The following is a 26,390-nucleotide window of genomic DNA, read 5'->3' on the forward strand; positions in this document are numbered from 1 at the left end:
TTTGCGCTGCCTACTTTGGCCTCAGTTTTACAATTGTCAGGCATATTAATGCTGTTGGAAATGGTGAAATGCTTCAAAATTTCACTTGAGGTGGACTGACCAATAATTGGGGCGCCACGGTGGCAAGATGTTAACTACCTCGCCTGGTATACAGGAGGTCTGTATATTTGGAGTTTGCATGTTCTGCCCGTGGTCGCGTGGATTTTTGTCTGGGTCCTCCGGTTTTTCCCTGTACATTTACAGACATGCATTTAGAGTATTTGACTGCTATGTATTTCCACATGATCAGCCACCTCGTTGGGCTATCATTTGTGGTCAGGTCGCTTCTGAAAAAGAGTGCTGTAGCTCAGTGGGGCCTTTCCTGGTAAAATAAAAAAAATAGTTGAATCGTTTTTAGTTTTAATTCAGTTGTCGTGTAGCATTTAACCTTCGGTGTACATTTGTATTTTCCATTGATTTATTTAATAGTTATTTTTTTTACATTTAGCAGTGTCATTACTTTAAACCGGCAAATGCAGACTGATTTGGGCTCCCTTTAGTCTCAACAGTAAGTTGTGGCCAGATTAAACATTGGCTATGTATGTGATGGTTTTATGGGCTGGAGCCATAAAATATGTGGGAACCAGTCTACTAAAGTGACATTCAATGACAGTAATTTGCACATAACCAAGATGTTTTGTCAGATGTCTCATGAATGCCGAAATAATTTTCCCACATTCGTATACATAAAGGAATGGCATTATGTGTACGTACGCTAAGCAGTCTAAATTTGGAGTGACGTGAAGATGTTACATTATGGGTCAGTGTTCTTCATTGCAAGGCCCGCGGGCTACTGGTCTTCAGTGCGGCCCCTGAAGTGCGTTCCACGACCGACAATACACAGCACGTGACAACACCCCTTGTAGGCGGTGTGGCGGCCCGCACACTGATGATGGCTTATCAGTGAAAGTGCCCCCCTCCCCACCCCCCCCCCCGCTGAACATGAGCGAAGAACACTGGCATAGTTTAATGTATGCTGGTATAACACCCTCGATTGCGTTTACAAGACTCGCCATGCATGTACAGTGAGGGAAAAAAGTATTTGATTCCCTGCTGATTTTGTACGTTTGCTCACTGACAAGGAAATTATCAGTTTATAATTTTAATGGTAGGTTTATTTGAACAGTGAGAGACAGAATAACAACAAAAACATCCAGAAAAACGCGTGTCAAAAATGTTATAAATTAATTTGCATTTTAATGAGGGAAATAAGTATTTGACCCCCTCTCAATCAGAAAGATTTCTGGCTCCCAGGTGTCTTTTATACAGGTAACGAACTGAGATTAGGAGCACACTCTTAAAGGGAGTGCTCCTAATAGCTTGTTACATGTATAAAAGACACCTGTCCACAGAAGCAATTAATCAATCAGATTCCAAACTCTCCACCATGGCCAAGACCAAAGAGCTCTCCAAGGATGTCAGGGACAAGATTGTAGACCTACACAATGCTGGAATGGGCTACAAGACCATTGCCAAGCAGCTTGGCGAGAAGGTGACAACAGTTGGTGCGATTATTCGCAAATGGAAGAAACACAAAAGAACTGTCAATCTCCCTCGGCCTGGGGCTCCATGTAAGATCTCACCTCGTAGAGTTGCAATGATCATGAGAACGGTGAGGAATCAGCCCAGAACTACACGGGAGGATCTTGTCAATGATCTCAAGGCAGCTGGGACCATAGTCACCAAGAAAACAATTGGTAACACACTACACCGTGAAGGACTGAAATCCTGCAGCGCCCGCAAGGTCCCCCTGCTCAAGAAAGCACATATACATGCCCGTCTGAAGTTTGCCAATGAACATCTGAATGATTCAGAGGACAAATCTGGGTGAAAGTGTTGTGGTCAGATGAGACCAAAATGGAGCTCTTTGGCATCAACTCAACTCGCCGTGTTTGGAGGAGGAGGAATGCTGCCTATGACCCCAAGAACACCATCCCCACCGTCAAACATGGAGGTGGAAATATTATGCTTTGGGGGTGTTTTTCTGCTAAGGGGACAGGCCAACTTCACCGCATCAAAGGGACGATGGACGGGGCCATGTACAGTCAAATCTTGGGTCAGAACCTCCTTCCCTCAGCCAGGGCATTGAAAATGGGTCGTGGATGGGTATTCCAGCATGACAATGACCCAAAACGCATGGCCAAGGCAACAAAGGAGTGGCTCAAGAATAAGCACATTAAGGTCCTGGAGTGGCCTAGCCAGTCTCCAGACCTTAATCCCATAGAAAATCTGTGGAGGGAGCTGAAGGTTCGAGTTGCCAAATGTCAGCCTCGAAACCTTAATGACTTGGAGAAGATCTGCAAAGAGGAGTGGGACAAAATCCCTCCTGAGATGTGTGCAAACCTGGTGGCCAACTACAAGAAACGTCTGACCTCTGTGATTGCCAACAAGGGTTTTGCCACCAACTACTAAGTCATGTTTTGCAGAGGGGTCAAATACTTATTTCCCTCATTAAAATGCAAATCAATTTATAACATTTTTGACATGCGTTTTTCTGGATTTTGTTGTTATTCTGTCTCTCACTGTTCAAATAAACCTACCATTAAAATTATAGACTGATCATTTCTTTGTCAGTGGGCAAACGTACAAAATCAGCATGGGATCAAATCATTTTTTCCCTCACTGTAATCCTGCAACCCCAGAACGTGAACTAATTATAAAATATACTAGCCTTTTGCCTGTCCTAGGACGGAAGCTGTAATATTTACGAAAAGATTGAGCAGAGTAAAATTGTATCTTGTGTAAATGTATTGGCAGTGAATCTTGCACGAAAGTACGTCATCAATAACTTCACTGCATTTCACTGTAGCACTGTTTTAATGGCAGGGATTCTTGCACAAAACTACGTCATAAAACACCTCACTTCATGTCACTGTAGCGCCGTATATAACTGACCTTCAATTTGTTCAAATGCACTGCTCTGATACTTTATTCTCTTCTGCTTTCCGTCGCTGGGGTTGAAATTAATTGGAAATCGATGCAATATCTGGAAAATCGCTGAGAAATGTCTATTTTACCATAATGTAGAAGCATAAATCAGACTTACCTTTTGTCGCAAGTGCTGAAGAAATAAATGAAGACACCAAATCCACTTTTTTGCTGCGTATAATTATTTATTAGATTCACTCTTAATAAAGAAACGTGAAAGTTAAAGCGAATTTGCGAAGAAAATAAACGTCTTTCCGCTCGACCATTCTTCTGCGCGAGTGTAAAAATCCACCCGCTCATGAATATTAATGACGGGGGGTGCGGCATGTGGAGTGACGTCACGCGCGTTACACACAAACAAACATTCTTGACTCATTATAGTCGTAATTCTCATAATCGTGTGAGTTTTATTGCACGCTTTTGAAAGTGGCAATATTACCACAACAGTAGCCGTTGTTGAAAGTGGCAATATTACCACAACAGTAGCCGTTACACAGGGTGCTTCAAAACATTTGAACACTTTTGAGAATTTGCAACAATACCGCAAGAAATGTGCTGCTGCCTCGGGGCTCTGGAGACCACCTGGAGAAAATTCCAGGCCACGTGTTGACGATGGCGAACAATTGGGGACTCCTTGACTTTTTGAAGCTGCTAACATACGTTTGTTTTCATGGTACAGTGTATTATCCGTTCTTTTTCCATTAAAAACGATAGTCCTATATAAGTGTTAAAACGTTTTTGAAGCAGCCCTGTATGTCGCGTATAGGAGTGACACTGGCGCGCGCCAGAGGGAGGGGAGAAGGTGGCAACTCGCGGAAGGTGTTAAGAGGTTTTCGCACCGTGCGTGGAGACCACGTGCAGCCATATGGCCCCCATAGGGGATGAAGAGGATTCACTAACTTACCAACCAACCAACTGATGACCACGTCCGTCTGTGAAGGCGAGTCGGGTGAAGCCCTACACGGCATTCCTCTCTTGTTGATAGGACGCCAGGAGCCCGCAGAGCGCGCGTGCCGACGTCCGTTGAGTTGTAACGCCATTAATGGAGGGAAATAGATTTTGGGGGTTTTAACGTGCTTTGTGCAGGGATAGATAGCTGCCGTCCGAGCAGTTTCGAATCAGACAAATATGGCCCTTTAAATATATCCAATCACATCACTGATCACCTACACCAGGGTACAATCGTGTAACAATTTGGCCCCAAAAATGACTTTGTCTGGTCCTGAACACACGCTGGCGGTGCTGTGTCTAAACTGCCAACTTGCTCTGTACCAATCCGCGAGCGCTTAATTTCTAATGCCAGGCCTCAATAGAGCCATAGAAGGGAGCTCTATGCAAGAGACACATTTATGTTCATCAAGGGCCTGTACGGGTGAGGACACCCACATATCAGCTTATGCAAAGAGGACATTTTCTTTTTACGAGACATAACGGAGGGCAATCTGTGAGATCGTGGAAATTAAGTCGCTTATTTGGCAGTTGTACATTCGTTTTAACTTGTACATTTCCTTCCCCACCATCTCTGTCGTCTCCCTCCTCCTCGGCCCCATTTTGCCTCGGGCTATGGTTTAGTGGATTCTTTGCACGTTTCCACAAGTTTACAGGCCAGTAATTATTGTGAAGGTTTTTCGTTTTTTTTCTGTATTTCATTGAAAGCATTCTAGAGGTGAAATATTTGATTACTTGATATAAAATTCCACGTTAACGGCAGCAGCGTTGCCAGATCGATCCCTCGCTGCTGCGTACCAGGACGCTTTTTACTCTGGCAAGCATTCACAAAGGGACAATGCGCCAATTTGGTTCCCATAATTGCAGGGTAATTCTCCAAACTTGACCTAAACCATTCCAACTGATGGCAAATTTCGCAAAGCCAATGCAGCTGCCAGGCATATAATTTCCCTTTGTAAAGTGCGAACCCACATTTATAATTATAACGAAGGATGTAAAATAGACAAGGGAACGTTTTGCGAAATGTTGGAAGATTTCTTCTCGGAACCTGTGAAGCTTATTTTTCCCCTTCATGGTTTTGCGCCAATTTCCGTGAACACACAATGCGCTGGTGATCACTGCGCACTTCACGGTAAGAGGACGCCATCCTATGTAACCTCGCACATCTTGACACCGTCTTGTCAGTACAGAGCCAATTGGTTGTTTCTGGGTCTTCACATGCTAGCCCGCATGATCGCACTGCAGCAAAAAAAAATGTTGGTCAAATTGTTAATATTTGACTGCAAACTATATTGCAGTAGATTATTATTATTATTATTCATTTTCTCAATGTTTCAATGTTTTATCCTCTAGGTGATTGATTATTCACAACATTTATTGCACCTTTTTTACTCTAATAAAGGATATGCTCAAAAGAAATGGAATCGGTAATGGTCGTGATACAAAATGTGTACTGTAGTTTCTATAAATTGCTTTTTAAAGACACATTTTTGAATGTTTATAATTGATAGGAATTTGTCATTCCACTCTGTATAAAGGCCGTGTCGGTAATGGGGAGTTGTTTAGCCACACCGGTCAGTGCAGGCTTGGGGAATGGGATGGGGGGCCCAGCTCCAGTTCAGATAACACTTGTCACCGATCGCAGTTAGGCCGCCGGGTTCATAGCGCGGTGTGCTAACCCCTGCGCACCGTTCCACACCAAAAGCCACACTCTTCCAGTGAAAATGATCTTGACCATTAGAGGATAGCCCATTTCCCAAAGTGATTCGGAGAAATGGAGGGGGAGGAGGTATGGTTGTTTTTCACACACAGGTGTCTCTCTTGGGACCTCCTACACTGCTGGGACTTAAAAAAAAAGATCTACATCAAAATACAGTCTATTCTTCGATAACGCGAATTGGATATCACGCGATGATGAATGTATCAGGGAACACATTTTTTATAAAGCGGATGCAAATTGGATGTAACGCGACCGAGTGAACGGAACTACGTCGCGCGAGTAGGGATAAGCGGTTGTACGGCTGCCTCGGCGTAGCATCGCGCATGGCGGGATGCTGCTGGATGCTTCTCGATTCTGCTACCCACTCGCCTCCGACTTTGTTCGGCCTGCGCACACATCTCACGTGTTATCGCGGGCTGTGCTTTACCCCCTATATTATACACTAGCTTTACTACCCGGCTTCACCCGGGACTTAGATTCACCACGCCCGCCCGCCTTTGTCTCCCCAGTGACGATGTTCACACACCACAGCAGTTACTCGTTTGCGGCTGAGTCGACCTAGGGGAGGCCCAGGACCGGTTCAAATAATCGTCACCGGTGGTGGCCGTGAGCGGGAATCGAACTCGGCTCGCCGGGTTCGTAGCACGGCGCGCTAACCACTACACTACAATGCGTTACGCTTTCACATGCGTGGGTCACATGACAGATTTGATGTAACAGCTCGCTTGCCGTGCAAAAAATATATACATTATTGAGCTCCCGCCCCCCCCCCCCCCCCCAAAAAAAGTGTTTTTTATAATTTTTGCATGGTGTACAGTCTGGAAAGTACCCACATGGCAAATTTCAAGTTTGTTGCATGTCGGGAAGTACGCTAAACATTTTGAACAGACACACATAATCACAACATTGCCTTTTATATATATGGAGATTATTTATTATAGCGCGATTTTTTTCATAACGTGATCTTCAGGAACGTAACTACCGCCGCGCTATAGGAGAACAGGCTTGTACACATGTTGTGATGCCCCATTAATTCCAGCAAATCCATAACAATTTGAACGAAAGCAAACTAATCTATTTTAGGGGTACTACATTATTCTGCAAGTGCACGCCCGTACCCGCTGGCCTATTTTTTGGCAACACACGTGCTAGTTATGACATTGATGACAACATTGTTTAGACCAAGCTGCTGTTCTTCCAGCATTTGCTCGGCTGTGGTGGTAATACTTGGGCGTCTGAATGATAGCAATTGGCACCGGGCAGCTTTGTCATATTTCTTGGGAAAGCTTATTTCGACCGTGCATTTTGCTACCCATAGATCTCGGGATGCGCTTCGTTTCAGCGGAGCCTTATTTGTGCATAACTCACTTTGATGGCAGCCCGACTCGGATCCAGCCACTGTTGTAACTAATGCAATATTAAGTGCTGCTGCCCTCCCTGCACGATGTTGACTTGGATGGTGTCCAGGAAATCATCACAGGGTAATGCCCCAGCTCACAGTGACCAATGTGCATGGTGCACCACTGTAGCTTATGCAATCCATTTCTGTTGCTATGGCTGGAAGGTTTTGTCTCGATGGTGGAAAAGTGCCATGCTTATTTTGGGTGGGGGGTTTTATGTTGTTGGTGCTCCAAACCAAACCTTACGTATGAACAACACCTATCACATTCCGTTGGATATGATAATTAGTTGTAAACAAACACCCGCTGGCATTGGTTGGTACCCAACACCCGCATTTTTTTTTATTCCATGGGAGGGGTCCCTCTGTTCGTTTCACTTGCCCCATGTGTGTTACCAAGTATACGATCAGCAGTTAAAAATTCAACGTGCCGATACTGTAGGTAGATGAGCCAACTCCTGTATAGTACGATGTATGGAAAATCGACACTCGCCCAATGATTCTATTACTATCACCCGTGCACTCCGGTACACGTTCCAAATATCACGCGTTTGTTCGATGCAGGTGTGAAACGTCAATTTTGCTCCCAACTACGAGAGAGCACCAGGTATGCAGTGAACGTTAAAAGTGTGGATAATTTTAACTTAGGGGCGAGGCACCAACAACGTGAATCATTCAATTAATACATTGGCCTCGCCTGATATTGCTGATCGGTTGAAGCAGGTTTGTTCCATAAGACAGGCGAATGCAAACCTTTTTTTGTTTACCCCGGGGTGTTGAGTTTTCCCATGCTTGGAGAATGTTATTTAAATCTATGCTGCTCAGTTCCAGTCCCAAGGGAGTGACAAGGAATGCCATCTCCCCACGTCAGCCCGTTTTTTCAACTCGGATTTAAATTTCTGGATGTTAATTTATTGCATGCTCGATTGCGATGTACTAAACACATTCAGTGCTGGGAAAATTCTGGCCAGCTCAGCTGAAACGCTCTTCCCATTGGATATGCGTCCTGTGAAATGTATTCGTTATGGAAAGATGGGTGATTGGGCTGGTTAAGGTTTTGGTTAAATTACTATTAACCATTTTCATGCACCCTTCTTTAAAGGTAGCGTGCTACTTGTAGAGCCTTAAGATGAGCATAATATTGTGGGCATATGGCCTTGCCAGGTGATACAAAAAAAACGTGTCTAACTGAGGCAGAAATAGGCCTGACATTTGTTTTTTCAAGAATAAAGTCTACTAGGTGTGAAGTGGTGAAGTAACAGGTGCAATGAACGGTGTATGTATGCATGTTGAACTTCTTTCACACCGTACATAGCCAGCCGTGCGAATCGGAGGCGCGGGGACAACAAACTAAACACAAAGCATATTCTTAGCTCTTTCGGTAAAGTCCTAATACCAGAAGAGAGAGCGTTCCAGACGGCTGCAGAAGCGCATCTGAAAGCGCTGCGCAATGCGGTTGACCGTCTTTCGGTTCGATGGTTAGCCACTGCGAAATGACCTGAGCGGGGTGTAACTTGAGTTTTGGGGTTGCAAATCACGCTGTGTGCAATGGGTGAGACACCCACCACGGCACCCTTTGCTGTAGCACCATTTGTCCTGTCGAGGCGTCTTAACAGCCAAGTGGAGTCTAAATACCCTCTGCCCTCCCTTCCCCCATCCTTCTCCACACCCCCCCCCCCCCTGTGTGGCCTCCTGTTTCATTATCTGCAGACCCCTCCACAGCCAGCAGCAAGAGAACATTCACATGTTGCCCTCCCAGGGCTCACGCTTTAATTTACTGCGATGCAGGCTATTGGATTCCCCGTGAAAGTGAGAAAACGTGTTGCGTATAAAGTGAACGAGAAACCTGCGCGAGGTGCAACCCAGACATAAATGTATCCTTTAAAAGAGATAAAAGTAGTGTGCGGAGAGTGCAAGCGTGCACTGGAGCTCGGCGTGCCGGGGAAAGTGCGCGAGGATATTTGTGCACTAATTGAGATAGCGTTGGCCACACGTCCATTATTTTAGGGAGGTTATTGTTAAATTTACAGAAACGTGGATCTGATTAACTTTAATTTATAGTCTCCCCCCCCCCCCGGGTTTATTTGAATTGTGCACTATTAGCGTAATGTCAAGGGGACAGAACCTAAATCGCCCGCAGTGCAGTCCGCATCACACCATGTGTTAAAAGAACGGCCCCGCGGCAAGCAAGACATCGCCTCTACCCGTCTGAGATCCATTCGCGTTACCACTGTCTATCCGCGCAACAGGGGGGCACACTTCCCCACGTACCCCCACGCTGTTTGCGGAAACCTTTGATGCTCAATACGCCCCGCTGTAAAAACTCGTCATCGCAACAAGTGCATATTCTTTGGGGCTTTCGGTAAGGTCACGTAGATAGGTTCAAAGAAAATAGCAAAAAACTACGGCGTTTCGATCGCAACACAAGCGGTCGTCATCAGGAAAAGGGGGTTAGCCTCTAAAGGCAAACTTTATAAAGGTTTAAAATGGGCGTAGCCCAAGTGTGAGCAGCATGGGCAGGGTAGCTAATGTTAATCTAAGGGATTCAAAACGGTGTGCCCAAGCATGTACGGCGGTGCTAGGTGATGTAGGGTGGTGTAAGAGGTGATGGTAGTAGTGGGCAATGATGGTGCTGGTGGTGGGTTCCCACCAATTAAAAGGGCTGCCAGGTCGAAAATGGACATATTACAGCCAGTTATGACTTAAACTGGTTGATAACGTCCTTCCAGTGATTGCTGAGTTTGTACCCATCTTCTCGGTTGAAATTGTGTCTATGTCTGTATATATGGATGGCTTCATGAACAAATCTTTGTTGATGGCCAGTGGGTTTGCAAAGTACTTTCGTCTTAGAGAAATCGATTTTGTGTGAGAAAACCGCATTAAAGCAATGATCAGCCACGGCTGAAGTGTTGGTCCTCCCGTGTTTCAGACCTGCCTTATGCTCACGAACACGGTCCGAGACATGTCGCTTGGTTTCCCAAATGTAACTACTGCTGCAGACAAAGCTTAGTTTGTAAACGCCGGGGTATTACATGTCAGGGATCACATCCTTCACAGATGGGATCAGATCACAAATTTTATGTACTATGTTAAATCGAACCTGGATCTTGTGTTTACTCATGATTTTGGAAATATTTTTGGTGACCCCTGCTATGTATGGCAAGGTGGTGGTTTTGATTAGGTCCTCAGATGGTTCTTTCCCAACGGTTGGGGTGTTAGCTTTACGGATTGTGTAGTCTGAATATCCATTCACCTTGAGAGCTTGGTGTATGTGTTCCAGTTCACTGGCTAGGTGATGATGGTCGGAAATACATCGAGCTCTATGGTGAAGAGTTTTGATGAGGGAATTTTTCTGGGATGGAGGGTGGTGGGAGTCGGGTTTTAGGTCGGCATCCGTATGGGTTGTTTTCCTGTGGACAGAGTGGCCCATTGAGCCATCTGGTCTCTTTTCGATTAAAACATCCAAGAATGGTAGCTTGCCATTCTTTTTCACCTCCATGGTGAATTTGATGGCTGGGTGTATGGAATTGATGTGGTTGAGGAATTGGTTCAGAACTGGTTGGCCATGTGGCCAGATGAAGAACGTGTCATCTACGTACCTCTTCCACAAGGACGGACGTAGAGTGGATGCCTGGATGGCGTCTGTCTCAAATGTTTCCATGAAAACATTGGCTACAACCGGAAGGTACCGCAATGGGTTCTCCCTTATCTCCGGTTGTAGCCAATGTTGTCATGGAAAAATTTAAGACATACCAATTTAAACCGAGAAGATGGGTACAAACACAGCAATCACTGGAAGGACGTTATTAACCAGTTCAAGTCATAACTAGCTGCAATGTTTCCATTTTAGACCTGGCAGCCCTTTTAATTGGTGAAAACCCACCACCAGCACCATCATTATCCACTACTACCATCACCTCTTACACCGCCCTACATCACCTTCTAGCACCGCCCTACATGCTGGGGCACACCGTTTTCAATCCCTTACATTAACATTAGCTAGCCGCTGCTTTAAACCTCCATGTGAGCGACGCACCTCGAGATTTGTAGGTGATTGCTGACATCTCGGCTGTGACTGTTTTGAATGTTTCTGTCACGTGCCATTGAAGGTCGCTCAAGGATTTCTCTTTAAGAATGTAAGTGCGTACCCAAGGAATATATTTTTCAGCAACTGAGAAATTGTAAATGCTGTGGGTTTACTCTCCAACACACCGGTGTGCTGAAATCGTAAATAATTGGCATGTTTCGTTTACGTGACAAACCTCATCAATTAACTGCGTAGAATGGTGTGGCGGGTTTCATGACACATTCATATTTACGCGATCTCACTCAAAAAACCTCTTATGGATAATATTGTTCACGACAGCCTATGTGTTAAGGCTCACACTACTGTCTAATAGATCTGGATGATGTTATAGACACCACGTGTTTCTGAATTAGTGAACTGCCTCAAATGCATCACGGAAACTCACAGCACCGCATTGTCTCGATAACTTCTTCCGAACCTAAACGGCGCTCGAGACAAAAAAACTCTGTAATAATTCTGATAAGAATGTCGTGTTTATAGCGCGTGCTGAATTCGTCTGCGCAAAAAAAAAGGCACAAAATGCTTTGTTAGTCGAGGATTGCCGCCTTGGCAGTTCCATTTACAAGTAAGAGTGCCGACAATTACTCACACGAGCTCATTGGTGCTACGTGAGCAACAATTGGCGTTTAAATCGTTTACTCGCTTTTGGGGTAAGGAAATGAAATATAAGTTAAATTTTTAAACTTTTAAGTATTGCCAACAATAGTTTTTAGTTTTATTTTGATTTAAAGCTTTCGTGACTGCAGGGATTCATATTCTTGGTTCTTTCGGTAAAGTCGCGTAGAAGGGAAACGATAAAATAATAAAAATAAAACGATAAAATTCTCACGACGTTTCGACTGCAACACAAGCAATCATCATCACACCTGATGGTGATTGCTTGTGTTGATGATGATTGCTTGTGTTGCAGTCGAAACGTCGTGAGAATTGTATTGTTTTATTTTTATTATTTTATTGTTTCCCTTCTACGTGACTTTACCGAAAGAACCAAGATAATAATAGTTTTTAGGTTGTACTCTTACATTGTATAAGATAAAATAAAACCATTTGCTAGCTGGCTTACACGCAGGTCAGCAAAGTGGGTGGCGGTGACGTCACCGCGCACACCTGCGTCGCGCGTGACGTCACACCCCCGCCCACTACCCCGCCCCCACCTCTTCCAGCCCCGCCCCTCCACCCTGGCCGTGTCTTCCAGACAAAAGCGAGAGAAGTCGTAAAAATAATAAATCTTTCGCAACTGAGAAAAAAAAATGTAAACTTTTGATTTTATATTTGCAGTGTCAGCTAATTAGGTGCCAGATTCTAAGTGCTATAAATGCATAGGAACGTGATTAACTTTTGTCAATTTTGTTATTTACTGCACATAGGTGTGTTATTGTCGTATGTAGATGTGGTGTTTTTATAAAATGAGACCTTGATGCCCATGACTAACCAATTAGCATTCACACGAGTGAGTGATCATTCTTCACAAACCTTTGGGAATATGCAAGGTTTCCGGACTCTTTCATTTTAAATGCAATTATATTTTACGTCAAAGTAGTCGCTAATTTAATACATGTGCCTAATGGGTCAGGCTAAATTAGGAAGTTGATGTAAGCCCCCTTTTGCACGGTGTTCCTGTCAGTCGCTGATGGGGAGAAACAAACGCCTTCAGGATGGTTCCCTTTGTGCCACTGCTGCTGCTGCTGCGGTGGCATGGCAGTTTCCTTCTATAAAGCAACGTCTCCATTATGGAAAAAAAGCCACATTTATTATGGTGAGCAAGGATTATAATGATTCTGGTGTTGATGCTTTCCGAAACAATTAGTTAACATTTGGCAGACCCAAAGAATTTGGCAGCATTTCACAATTTGCCACAGGTGCCGGTTACAGACCAAATACACTTCCACCCCCCTCTTGCCTACGACTGAAACGCTCACAACAACAGGCCCCAGACGTTATGGATGGGAGCTGACCTGATCCGGGTATATAATGGACAAACTGAGAATAAATCCAGAACTGATTTTTGGTTTGGATCGCGAGAGTAAAATGTCAACGTGTGTCGTACACCCTCCTCCACCCGACACGGCCAAATAAAATGGTTGTCTCGTGAAAAACGAGCATATTTGCTATCGGTTCAGCAGCAGCAGCACCAACGGTGTGTTGGAGATCAATGCACAACATTTAACGTGTGTGTGTATGTTGAACAGTGCTAACTGGAGGTGTGGGGAAAGGACAACAAACTAAACACAAAACTCATTTATAAATAAATGAGTTTTCGATCTAGATTGAAAAGTGCATAGCTCCGGTGGCTTCCTAATATTGGAAGGAAGAGTGTTCTAGACGGCCGCAGAAGCGCATCTGAAAGCGGGCGATGCAGTGACCGTCTTTGTTTGATGGTTAGCCAAAAGCCTGGTAGTTAAAACCAGCATTATCAGTCGATTGCCAGAATATTTGTTGCGAGTGCCTACGTGTTGACAATAAATCCTTCTGCCCTGTGTAGAGGCAGAATTAAAGCTGTGCATGGAAATACGCCACCGTTATTATAATATATTGTCTCTTTGCCCTCAGAACTTGACACAGCTATATCAGGTAAAAAAATATACGCTTTGAAATCACAGCTGGGTAACCGATGAAGAACACACAATTCCAAGCGTTAGCAGCCACCTGTGCTGGTTTTTCCAGGAACTCTCTTTTTCAGGTAGCTGTCCGAGGAAATCTGCCTTCCTGGAAATTAAAAGTCGTGATGTGTAGTAATAATAATGTGTAATAATATAGTAATACTCGACTCAAGACAATGCATGTAGTTCTCCAACCTCAGCTGACATTTCGAGATATTCTTATTCTCGTGCTAGAGATATGTCCAGCTTTGGTGTGCCTCCGAGGTGGCAACCATCGCAATGTTTATTTATACTTTGACGACAAATTCTGATTCGTAGGCAGTCGTCTGCCTGTATCTGCGGGTGCTGAATTCAAAAGAGTGCTTTTTTAAGAGCTGCTTGGCAGCCATCCACATTGAAAGTATTTTTTTTTTAAATCTTGTCGCCAACTTACAAAGGATATGACATGAGCACAAGGAACCTTTGCAACTTATGACATCAGTGCTGGGCAGATCCAGTGTGATTATTATTCCCCACCCCAACCACCACCCATGTTTTGTTGCTGAGTGGAAACTTTCAGCCTCGCGTTATCTCAATTACTTTAAAGCCGTTCACGAAAATGTTTGTGAGGAAATGGAATGCTTTGGCTATTGAGCATTTCTGTAATTAAATGAAAACCACGAGCGCTGGAATGAATATTTTAAAGGTTTCATTCCTTTTGCATTGTTAACATGTAAAGCCAGTGAATGTCGTTGTAGTAATTTAGTTCTGTAAAAAAAAATGTCACGAGAAATATAGAAGTAATTTTAGGCCCTTTTAAAGGTCTATTGTGTGCAGCCCAGCCATTTTTTTGCAAAACTGCCACTGACGGCCCTGGCAGCGATATGCCGTATTGGAAGGCAATTATACCAGAAGCAGGCGTTCATAGCATCATCGTAAGTATTCAATTTCTAATGGGAGAGATGTACTTTACATTGGTAGTTGTACCCACTTCGACAACATGCTAGTCATATGTGTTGCGCAGAGGGAGCTCCATTTTTCTTATTTTTCTCTCTGCTCTGCCACACAATGCTGACTCTACTTTCGTTTTATGTGCCATGAAGAAGGGCTATGCCCGAAATGTCACCCATTATATCTTTTTTCCTTTTAAGGCCACAGTGTTATTGTCGAATGTGAGCTTTTTTCCCACCTTTCAAGGATCACGTGATCTCACCCCTGGCCTAATGAACCCACAATAAGTACACGGTGTTCCATTTTATTTTTTAACGTTGTTTATTTTCTGCAAAGCGGAACATAATTAATAATGTGATAGTGCTAAATTTTGATTTAAAGCTTTCGTGACTGCAGTAATTCATATTCTTAGCTCTTTCGGTAAAGTCACGTTGAAGGGAAACAATAAAATAATAAAAAATATATGAAACAATAAAAATTCTCACGACGTTTCGACCATAACACAAACGGTCGTCATCAGGCGTGTCGGTCCGCATTTATTTATTTATTTTTAAACGGTATTTATTTATAAAAAAACGTCAGCGCCACGCGTAGCGATTTGGCAGTTTATTTAGAAGGACTAGTCCACCTATGTTCTGAAAAGAGGAGGGGGGAGACGAAAAATTAATGTATGCTGTCTGAAAGCCACTGTAAGCGGGAACAATCAATTAAGACCTGAAACGGTTAATCAAATCTTTCCAATGATTGCTAAGCTAGAATCCATCTTCTCGGTTGAAATTGTCTCTGTGCTTGTATATGTGGATAGCCTCACGAACGAATCTCTCATGGTAGCCAGATGGCTTACAAAGAACCTCTGTCTTGGAAAAGTCAATGTCATGTGAGCCTACTGAATTATAACAATGATCTGCCACGGCCGAGGTGTTGGTCCTACCGTGTTTAAGGTCTGCTTTGTGTTCACGAATGTGGTCTGAGACATGGCGTTTGGTTTCTCCAATGTAACTACTACCACAGAGGCAACTTAGTTTGTAGACACCAGGGTGCTGTATGTCCGGAATCACATCTTTTACAGACGGAACCAGATCACGGATTTTATGTAATGTGTTGAAACGGACCTGGATCTTGTGTTTATTCAAGATTTTGGAGATCTTTTTTTGTGATCCCCGCAATGTAGGGTAAAGTGATGGTTTTGAAAGGCTCCTCAAGAGGGTCCTTCTTCATGGTTTGAGTGATATCTTTGCGGATTGTATAGTCGAAGTAACCATTAGCCTTAAGAGCTTGGTGTACGTGCTTGAGTTCACTGCCTATGTGTTCCTGGTCGGATATGCATTGGGCTTTATGATACAGAGTCTTGATGAGATAATTCTTCTGTGATGGATGGTGGTGGGAATCCGGTTTCGGATTAACATCCGTATGGGTAGCTTTCCTGTAGACAGAGTGGCTCATTGAACCATCAGGTCTCTTTTTAATTAGGACATCCAAAAAAGGTAGCTTGCCATCTTTTTCGACTTCCATGGTAAATCTGATGGAAGTCGAAAAAGATGGCAAGCTACCTTTTTTGGATGTCCTAATTAAAAAGAGACCTGATGGTTCAATGAGCCACTCTGTCTACAGGAAAGCTACACATACGGATGCTTATCTGAAACCGGATTCCCACCACCATCCATCACAGAAGAATTCTCTCATCAAGACTCTGTATCATAGAGCCCAATGCATATCCGACCAGGAACACATAGGCAGTGAACTCAAGCACGTACACCAAGCTCTTAAGGCTAATGGTTACTCCGACTATACAATCCGCAAAGCTATCACTCAAACCATGAAGAAGGACCCTCTTGAGGAGCCTTTCAAAACCATCACTTTACCCTACATTGCGGGGATCACAAAAAAGATCTCCAAAATCTTGAATAAACACAAGATCCAGGTCCGTTTCAACACATTACATAAAATCCGTGATCTGGTTCCGTCTGTAAAAGATGTGATTCCGGACATACAGTACCCTGGTGTCTACAAACTAAGTTGCCTCTGTGGTAGTAGGTACATTGGAGAAACCAAACGCCATATCTCGGACCGCATTCGTGAACACAAAGCAGACCTTGAACACGGTAGGACCAACACCTCGACCGTGGCAGATCATTGTTATAATTCAGTAGGCTCACATAACATTGACTTTTCCAAGACAGAGGTTCTTTGTAAGCCATCTGGCTACCATGAGAGATTCGTTCATGAGGCTATCCACATATACAAGCACAGAGACAATTTCAACCGAGAAGATGGATTCTGGCTTAGCAATCATTGGAAAGATTTGATTAACCATTTCAGGTCTTAATTGATTGTTCACGCTTATAGTGGCTTTCAGACAGCACGCATTAATTTTTCGTCTCCCCCCTCCTCTTTTCAGAACATAGATGGACTAGTCCTTCTAAATAAACTGCCAAAACGCTGCGCGTGGCGCTGACGTTTTTTATAAATAAATACCGTTTAAAAATAAATAAATTAATGCAAAACCGACACACCTGATGACGGCCGTTTGTGTTATGGTCGAAACGTCGTGAGAATTTTTATTGTTTTATAAATATTTTATTATTTTATTGTTTCCCTTCAACGTGACTTCACCGAAAGAGCTAAGAATGTGATAGTGCTTAATGCTAGCGACACAGAAATGCTACTTGCGTTGCGAGTACTTAACCCAGCATGCAACAGCAGTCGGGCTTGTTTTGCGGGGCAACAACGATTCGCAGCGCAAACCTCCGCTGGAGCGTGACCCGCGGATGATTTGAGTGAAGCGTGGCGATGTGAATCGGCAAATGCACCGCATGCTCATCCACACAGCCTCGCATACAGATCACTGAGATTAGCCCAGTTCTCATCGCTGCCAGCAACAGGTGCGGGTCCTTCATGAGCCAGCTTTTTGCTTTCGACCTGTGTGCCTTGTCTGAGTTTGTGTTTGTGTGTGTATATATATGTGTATGAGGGTGGCTGAGCATGATGCTCTCCACACCGCTCCTTTTCTTCCTCCTTCCGGCCTTAATAGGCGCTCATGAACAACACATGCCCCAACAGTCTTGAAACCCATACATGGGATCGCTTGTCTTAAGTTCAATATCGGTGAAGCGGATAGTAAATGATGTCGTTATTGGACTTCTGCGCTTGTGCCTGTTTCCCCACCCACTTTACAATGCACTTTCTCATTTCCTACACTGCGTTTCGCTCGCAGAGTGACGATATTTAAGGGAAGATGCAGTCGCTACTATATTTGTACAAGATATGGGTATGGGTGATAATGAGAGTGTACATTTCCATATACGTTGTCACGCGGCTTGCTTTGAACGGGTCTTTTGGCAGAAAAAAAATGCACTTGTGATGTTCAGAGTGGTTTTAACCTCATCGCTGTTTAAGTGTATGTAAAGAACAAAATCGTCGCCGGCTTGTGCTCAACGTACTGACACTGAGATGCAAAGTCTGATTTCCAGCGGTTGCGTGTCATTAGAGGCTCCGCAAGGCGGTTGGCGCATTTAAGCACTCGAGGCCATCATAACTAAATTAGAGTTGAGTGGTGCCCCTCGTATGCACAGATAATTATGGGAGCACAACTGAGAGTGCTTTGCTTTTGTTGACTTGCATTTTCATCCACGCCTGGCTAATAGCAGCGCGTCAATTAGGAGTCGGCCGCCGTAATTTTAAACATGCAGTCGTCCTGTTGTTGTGATACATCGTTTGTAAATAAAATGCTTAAATCTTAATTCCTGATTTGTGGTCATTCAAGTGTTTTAATTTTGACATGATTAACAATTAAATGCACACAGCTAGTTTAATTAAAATGAAAACTATTTTATGAACATGAGCCTTCTTGTATGGTGCATAACCGCAGCCCAAATTCATTGAATGTAATTTGATGAACTGTACATCGGCAATGATGTATTCTTGTCAGCTCCACAGCCGAGAAGCTTTAAATATTTTACACATCATTTGTATCGAGTAACGGTGCACCTCTCTTAAGTCCACGTGTGATAGCCGCTGGCGATGAAATGCATTTTTTGTACAATGCCCTACTTCACCGTAAGACACTCACACCTGCATTAGCCTTGAATATGAACGGTGTGATATTTAAACGTGTTCCATTGTGGAAGATCAATGTAAACGTATGGGGAATCAATTGTGTTCCTCGCGGGAGGCCAACATAATATTACTGATTGAATTTCAGTTTTTGGTAGAATTTCTTGGAAGTGTCAGATTAATACAAATAAAGCATGGCCTCGTTTTTGCAAATAACATTGCCCTCCAAATTTTAATCGAGAGATCAAAACGAGCAGTACTATCTTAAGCATATGTCAATGACCAACGATGAAAACAGTGTTTAGCGTAAGGACTAAAGCCCGGTTTTCCCGGTTAGGTTAAAAAATGTATACTGGGAGAGAGAAAAAACTTACGCAGATTTCTGTTAGGCTGCCGATCGATGATAATCCATTGTAAACTCGAATGAATGTCATGAATTGAATTCTGATCACATGCTGCGCAAGAGCAGTTCAGGGTCGAGCGCAAGGACCCTTGAGGTCATTGTGCTGGGTTCTATTAAAATTTTTTTCCCTGCATTCACGGGCAGAAGCGCGGTGTGGGGAAACTAGAGATAGGCCGTTGTGCACCTTTGTCTGGGCTCTTGGTGCGTCAGGACGACGGTATTCCCAAGCAAGCCGTAGTGGATGAAACGATACAAAACTGTTGTCGTCCGCTGGCTACGCTGAAACCGTACCGTGCTGCTTAATGCGTACACGGTAATTCCTCGCTGTACGCAGTCGGTGCGTTGCCGGAGCTTCGTTCGTTTATTGAAGCTTCGTATATTGAATAGCTTATAACGTTAGTACTCTGAGGATGCGTTCCCAGCCTTCGTAACGTACCATTTCATCTAAATTTCATAGCTTACCATTCATATTGTAAACAAAGACAATTTATGTTTTTTATACTGTACGGTATTGATATTACAAGCTGACGTAAATAAAAGAAACAGTGTACTGTACTATGTTAAAACTCATCATTGTTGTCTTTGGTGCAGTCATAAGATTGTGTTGTCCACCAAACACCACAGCTCCGCTGATTGGCCGAGACGAATGTAAACAAACGTTCTGCACGTATTCTTATTTATATAGCACTGCAGGCGGATAATTTTATCATTTGCGCATTTGAGTGTTTTCATTTGTTACCTTTATATTTTTTCCCCCGTTAAAATAATGGTAAATAAGTTAGTTATACTGAAACGTCGTACATCGAATATTCGTACATCGTGGTATTGATGTGTGCTGTCGGACAGGGCTGCGGGGCCCGGGGAAAACCCCTTGGTGGGAAACTGAACCGAAAGTATTACATCTGATATCGTGACGTCGAACCGCGGTGGTCCCCCAAAGCGCGGGGCCCGGGGCAGTCGCCCCAATCCACCATACCCTAGGGGGACTGCTCTGGTCTTGGCTCTGTGCCATGATTCTGGAGGAGAAGTTAAAAAAGAATGGTTGCTAGTTTTGAAAAGCAATTTGCTCATTGCAATCTGTTTCTGATTTCCAATGAAATCCTTAATAAAGGGTCCCGTGTTGCTATGCTGCGAACACACGCCGTTGCCTGCGCTGTGGGTATTCACCCGGGCTGGTATTTTTAAATGGCCTCTGCGTTGTCGTGCTTTGTTGCTTCTGTGTGTGGCTGGCCATCAGGAGTGAGTAAACCTGTACTGACAAGGTCCTTTGGGATGCGCTGCGATCGCTCATTACCACCGTTGTTGTATGCCACTGTGCACTCACGGATTCGTGTCTGGTGTGTGTGTGCGCGTGTGCCCATTTGTGTACGTCTGTGTGCGTGTATTTTTCTGCCCTGTAGGTTAACGGAGCCTGTTGGGGTCATCACTGATGGTCCCAGCAACTACAAATATAAAACCAAGTGCTCGTGGCTCATCCAGGGAGCGTGAGTACTTCTTCTTTAAATCACACCACTGTAATGGACACACTGCGGGTCCACACACCTCTTGAATTAGGATTACCTCTTCATCTGAAATGGGCAAAACGATAAACATGCGTATTTACTAGCGTCCCAAGTTGTGGCAGTTCCACCCATGCACTCCAATGGTGATGGTGTTCTATGTACGATTCATCGGCCTGCCGATGTGGTTGTGTGAGCGGTAAATTCATAACATCGCATGTGCTCCTCCAAAAGGCCCATTGCTTTGACAGCGCTGTCGGCTCATTTCCTGTGTTCACGAATCTTTGTCGCTAGGCGATCCGAGTCCCGTCTCTAAATTATTCAAGGTCACCAGCCCCTTCTCTGTTGGTGCTCGAGCTGTATAGACTCAACCGCATCATTCGGTGTACGTAAAAACACACGATCCTAATGTTAACAATTGCTCTGTATTTTTAATTGAAACTATCATTCGTTCGTATTGTACAATTAAAAGTTAAAAACACAATGTTTTAGGTTAGTGCAACACATGCGTTTGCAGTGTGGATGTGGCGTAATATGCTGGCTGAATTTCATTTTTAGTTCCTATACTTCAAGAGACTCTAATGGCTCCTTTTAATTGATTGCCTCTTCCACCGGTTGGGAATATCTTCATCCTTAAATTGACGCGAGTCTATATTTCACCATGGTTGAAGCCATATCGTCATAATGAGGCTTTTGTGTCCGGACGCCGGCCCGTGCATTGGGATTCTAGCTGGGCTCCCACTTGACGTCGCTTGTTGCATCGTAGCTCAGATGAATGTGGTGAGACATAATGAGTGAGCCTGATGGGGCAGTGGGGTTCATCGGCTATTTCAAGAGTGCGAACCAGATGTGTAGCTCACGGGTATACGCTGCGCACGGTTTATCAGTGCTTCCCAACCGGTGATCCTGTGGGCCACTGCTGCCCCGCAAGGCCATAGGAAGTCCCCTTCGGAACCTGCATGTGCGGATTTTGATTTTACAATTTGCAATATTATTTTTCGGAATGGTGGTTCGCAAAATGTTTTGAGGGTTGACGGTGTTCTGTGGGTCAACAAAGGGGGGGGGGAATCACTGCAATGGATAATATAATGTTCTGTTTTTTTTTTACTAATTTACTTATTTACAAGGTGAGGCCCACTGAGCTAGATAGCTTCTTTTCAGAAGTGACCTGGCCGCAAATGTTTGCTCAATTAAGTGGCTTATCATGTGGAAATTTACATCAGCCAATTAATCTACAATTGTTTTGTGCATTCGAAAGAGCTGCCTAAATATAACGTAAGCAAAATGCAGAAAGAGCTTAAAGATGTCAGTAATTGGCTTTGTTCTGGGCCCACCTTCAGTTCAGAGTGATTTTGAGTGATCTGTTCAACATTTAGCCATGTAGTGTATTTTCTTGGTTCTTTCGGTAAAGTCACGTAGAAAGGAAACAATAAAATAATACAAATATAAAACAATAAATATTTTATTGTTTCCCTTCTACGTGAATTTACCGAAAGAACCAAGAATATCAATCCCTGCAGTCATGAAAGCTTTAAATCAAAATGTAGTGTATAGTTGAAGCTCATTCAGCACGCACTCTATTTTGCTGTTCCTTTATTCCGCACAAAGGAGAACTGGGTTTTATTAATGTTTTATGTGCGCCGGTTGCATGACTGAGACCTGGGACCCATGGATGGAAGCTGCTGGGGACACACGCAGATATGTTTCCATTGTCGGTGGACATTCTGGAGTGCAGCAGACAGTGAATGGATGTTGAGTTCACAAGCACCCGGCTCACCTCTGTCACTCACTCCTCACGTTCCCTGCACTCCGCATGTCCCGCATTGCGTCCGGGGGCTTTTAGAAACACAGGCTTGGCAGGCGGAGCAAGTGCTGACCTCAATGCTCGCGCATCCTGACGCCCTGCGGATTCAACTTCCCCTGTCTGTGTCCATCTCGCGATTGTTCCAGCTGCTCTTGTAGAGTTCTGCATTAAAATTAAGACTGCTTCACTGCACTGGATGATTTCCAGATGACATAAGTTTCACCACCCTGCCCATCAGAAAACCCAAGACAGCCTGTCTCATAAAATAACATTGTATTTTGCTGGCTGACGGACCTGCAGCGTTGCGTCTTATTTGTCAAGATAAACGCCACGTGAAGCCCTTTCTCTCTCTTGCTAAAAAAAAATCGCCAGTAATTTGCAGTGGAAATCACCGGATAATGTACCAAATTCTTAAGCGGAAAATCGCTCATGGGTCTCATAAGCCATCAAGCCCTCGCTAGCTATAATAGTCATAGCGATTATTTTTGTTTTACCACAATGTATGACACATTACGGTATCTTCAGTGTTAACAATTCTGCCATGAAGCCATTGCTTCCAAGTAGACGAATAGTAATAGAGATTATGGTTTTGCTCTCTCTTTTTTTGTGCCTGAAGTGGTTGGTAGCATGGCTATCTCAAATGATAACAGCCACAATTGGCACATTTTTCATCAGAGTGGATAATAGTAACGGATCTTTAAGTATGCCATGTGCTTTGCAGAATGAAGCAGTGACCATGCAGTGATGTTACTAAAATTTACAATGTCGTGCCAGTCACGTGATAATTAATACATCTATCGTGTTGGGAGCTGGCCACACACAAACAGCTGCCGAGTTCAGTCCTCGGTGAATACGGATAAAATGGCGCTCATATTTCCTTAAATATATTTACCTTTTCACAATATAATTCAGTAATTGACATGTGGGGTTTTCTGAGGACACTCGCTGCAGACTTAATAATGAGAATGAGAGCACGTGATCAATGCATTCACAGTCGGTACAGCGCCACTATTTGAACAGTGTGAAGCCGTTAATGCATTTATATTTGTGTGTTTTCCCTATGTATTTTAAAGCTTTCAAAGCTCTCAAATGATGTCCGAATGGTAACGCCTCCCTTGAGTTGACTGCACGCTTCTTGCCATGTCTTCCTCCACTACACAGCGTGCAAACAGCACTGGCATATTACAACTTTAGCATATAACTCATGTACAGCTCGCTCTCGTACCAGTACAAAGCCAGTTCACCAGCTCGCCTCTGGTCATGAATGTCTCGCCCCTACGTATACAGGAATAATTAAAATTGAATTGCTATCCTATGATGGTAACGGTGAACCTTGTGCCGACATGTCTCGTGTGTGTTTGCACCTCACCTGGTACTGATGCATCTACTACAGATCTCGTAAAACTCTTTATGTGCTGTTGGTGAGCGTCGTGGGTAGCTAGCTGTCAGATATATTGATGCACGGTTCACCTGTGCCGATTCACAGCTTTGCTATACCTCGACATAGAACAAAGACAGTCACTGCATCGCGCTTTTCAGATGCGATTCTGCAGCCATCTGGAATGCTCTTTCGATTTTAGGAAACCACTGGAGTTACGCACTTTTAAATCACCTTGATTGAAAACTATTTCGGTAGAACTGCTCTTTGTGTTTAGTTTGTCCCCCCCCCCCACACACCTCCGATTTAGCACAGTTTTGGCTACTTACGGTACGAAAGAAGCTCCTACATACATAGTCGGCTCACCTGTACTGGGATGACAGCTAGCCTGTGCTGACGCGTGGCTCGCCACGGCTCACCTGTGCTCGCAGTAAGAATGTGGAGCTACGGCTGCGATTCAACCACTTCGCCACCGAATGCAGCTGGGACCACATGTACGTGTTCGACGGGGACTCCATTTACGCTCCGCTGCTGGCTGTCTTCAGGTGAGCAGCCCCCCTCCCTCTTCACCATGCGTGCGATTCTCTAACGTCGCGAATCTCAATCCTGTGACCGTGCCCATTGATCTCAGCCACGGCTATGAGCACACGCAATTCTTATATTATTTTCCTTCTCCCATATCCATGGATGTTTTTCACAAAAGCGCCGTTGGGGGGCAATATATTCGACCAGCGTTGGCTGGAATGCGAGTGGGTGGGTTAGTACATTAACTGGGTGGTTTTTTGTTATTGTAATCCTTTAATCTTCTAATGCTGCATTTGGCACAGGGTGTCACTGGCTTTGGGAAGAGCGTTGCAGGGGGCTTAAGGCTTAATTGCTGTTGCGGTGTCATCATGTGAGAACAAAGGCGGCTGGCGTCAATGTTGGGATTTTTGTCTTTTATAACCCAGAGTTGCATTCACGAGGTTTCAACCTCCCCAGAAAGGAGTGGTCCACCCTGAACAGGTTCAGGACTGGTCATGGCCCATACCTTGCCAACCTCCACCGATGGGGTTTAAGAGCAAGCCCCCTATGTGGCTGTGGGGTGGAGAAAACTGTGCACCACATCCTAAAAGTCTGCCCAATCCACAAACTAAAGTGGAGGCCTACTCACCCTCAACACAGCAGGACTGGAAGCAACCGCTTGGCTTAGGGACTTTGCATCTGCTAAATAAATAAATCCACTCACCGTGTCCACATTGAAGACACTCCGAGAAGCATATATTTCTCTCACTTCCCCAGAACAAACTCCCAGATGTTTACCTCCTATGTATTGGTGGCTCACTTGATGGCTGTATTTCCCGGCACTGCGTGTGGACTTGCTTTGTGCGAGCCTTTTGACCCCAATTGTGACCTCCTATGTTTGAACACGAACCTAAATCACAACCTTGGCGTAGTCATCAGCATAGCCCTGGCTCGTTCCGTTAACCCTTTACTTACCACCCAACATAGCAATGCCCCGCACATTAAATCTCCTCTGGCAAGTATCGCTGTGTCTTTTCTTAGCCCTGCTAAGTGGAAGTGAAAACCGGAACGTTTCCCTTGATTTTTATACGGACATTGTTACGGGGCTTTGGATAAAAGTCGGTCTTTCTCTGCCTCTTCCCCCTGTGGTCATTTATCTATACCTAAGTTATAATATTTAGCAGGTGGTGGCATTTCTAATATAATGGACTGCATTCATTATAATGCCATACGTGTTATCGTGTTTTGTTGTGAATGTATTTTATGTTTAAATTTAATTTTCCAATGGGCCAACACTTTCTACGGTCGGTGTCCCCATACACGATGCGTTTCCCCACATCGAACGGTGAGACCTTGTACTGACGCGTGAAATACATGCAATCTGACTACCACGTTGTATCTTAACTCTCCAAAATACATGTATTTTGCTACACTGTGGCCAGAACGTATAAACGTGCCTTGCATATGTACAATGTGTTTTTTTTGTTATGTCCATTTTATGTCCCATTTTCACCAGTTTTGTTCCAATGTTCATCATGTAGTAAGAGGAATTGTACATTTGGAGCTTTTTCAGAGTAGTGCATCACCCTGTGGTAGAGAAAACGGCCTGTAGAAATGTTCTCTACACAGCAGTTAAGCTGAATTTTCATTTTATTTACAAAACTGGATTTTTTGTTGTTGCTAATGAAGTGAAAAAACGAAATCTCACACGATGTGGCTTTTTTTGACCATCAACTGTCACTACACTTGAGACCGCGTTTTAATCATGGGGCAGGCTGTGACACCTGGATTTGAACACCAGGATCTGAGCGGTGCCAGCCCAGTGCCAGGACCTCTGAACCACCCAGCCACACACATTGTTCTGTCCGCTTCCTAAAAGTGCGTCACCTTTTCTTTGAGAAAGTTGTTTGGTGTGGCGTGCAAATTGTACGTACTTCGGGAAGGAGTTGCGTGAACCGTTGACTGAAGTGCCTGTGGGTTTATGGAACTGGAAATCTGTGACAAAGAGCTTCATAGCTCATCGAATTCCTTCGGTATAATTAAAGATTCATATTCGGGGTTCATCCAGTTGTTGGCGTCTGTCTTGTCTTTGCATGTA

At 44.1% G+C, this 26,390-nt stretch overlaps 1 protein-coding gene across 3 annotated transcripts in view; it reads left to right on the forward strand.

The window, feature by feature from the left end:
- Positions 1-26,390, forward strand: part of ATRN (attractin) — a 338,155-nt gene that overhangs the window by 49,302 nt on the left and 262,463 nt on the right. For all 3 annotated transcript variants that reach the window (XM_076065925.1, XM_032950359.2, XM_032950360.2), the window contains exons 2-3: positions 20,508-20,591; positions 24,220-24,333. In XM_076065925.1, the coding sequence (XP_075922040.1) occupies positions 20,508-20,591; positions 24,220-24,333 (198 nt within the window). The remainder of the gene's footprint in view (positions 1-20,507; positions 20,592-24,219; positions 24,334-26,390) is intronic.

The sequence above is a fragment of the Petromyzon marinus genome, chromosome 9, assembly GCF_048934315.1.
Source record: "Petromyzon marinus isolate PM22_M1 ecotype Great Lakes invasive population chromosome 9, UKy_Petmar_22M1.pri1.0, whole genome shotgun sequence".
NCBI classification, from domain to species: domain Eukaryota; kingdom Metazoa; phylum Chordata; class Hyperoartia; order Petromyzontiformes; family Petromyzontidae; genus Petromyzon; species Petromyzon marinus.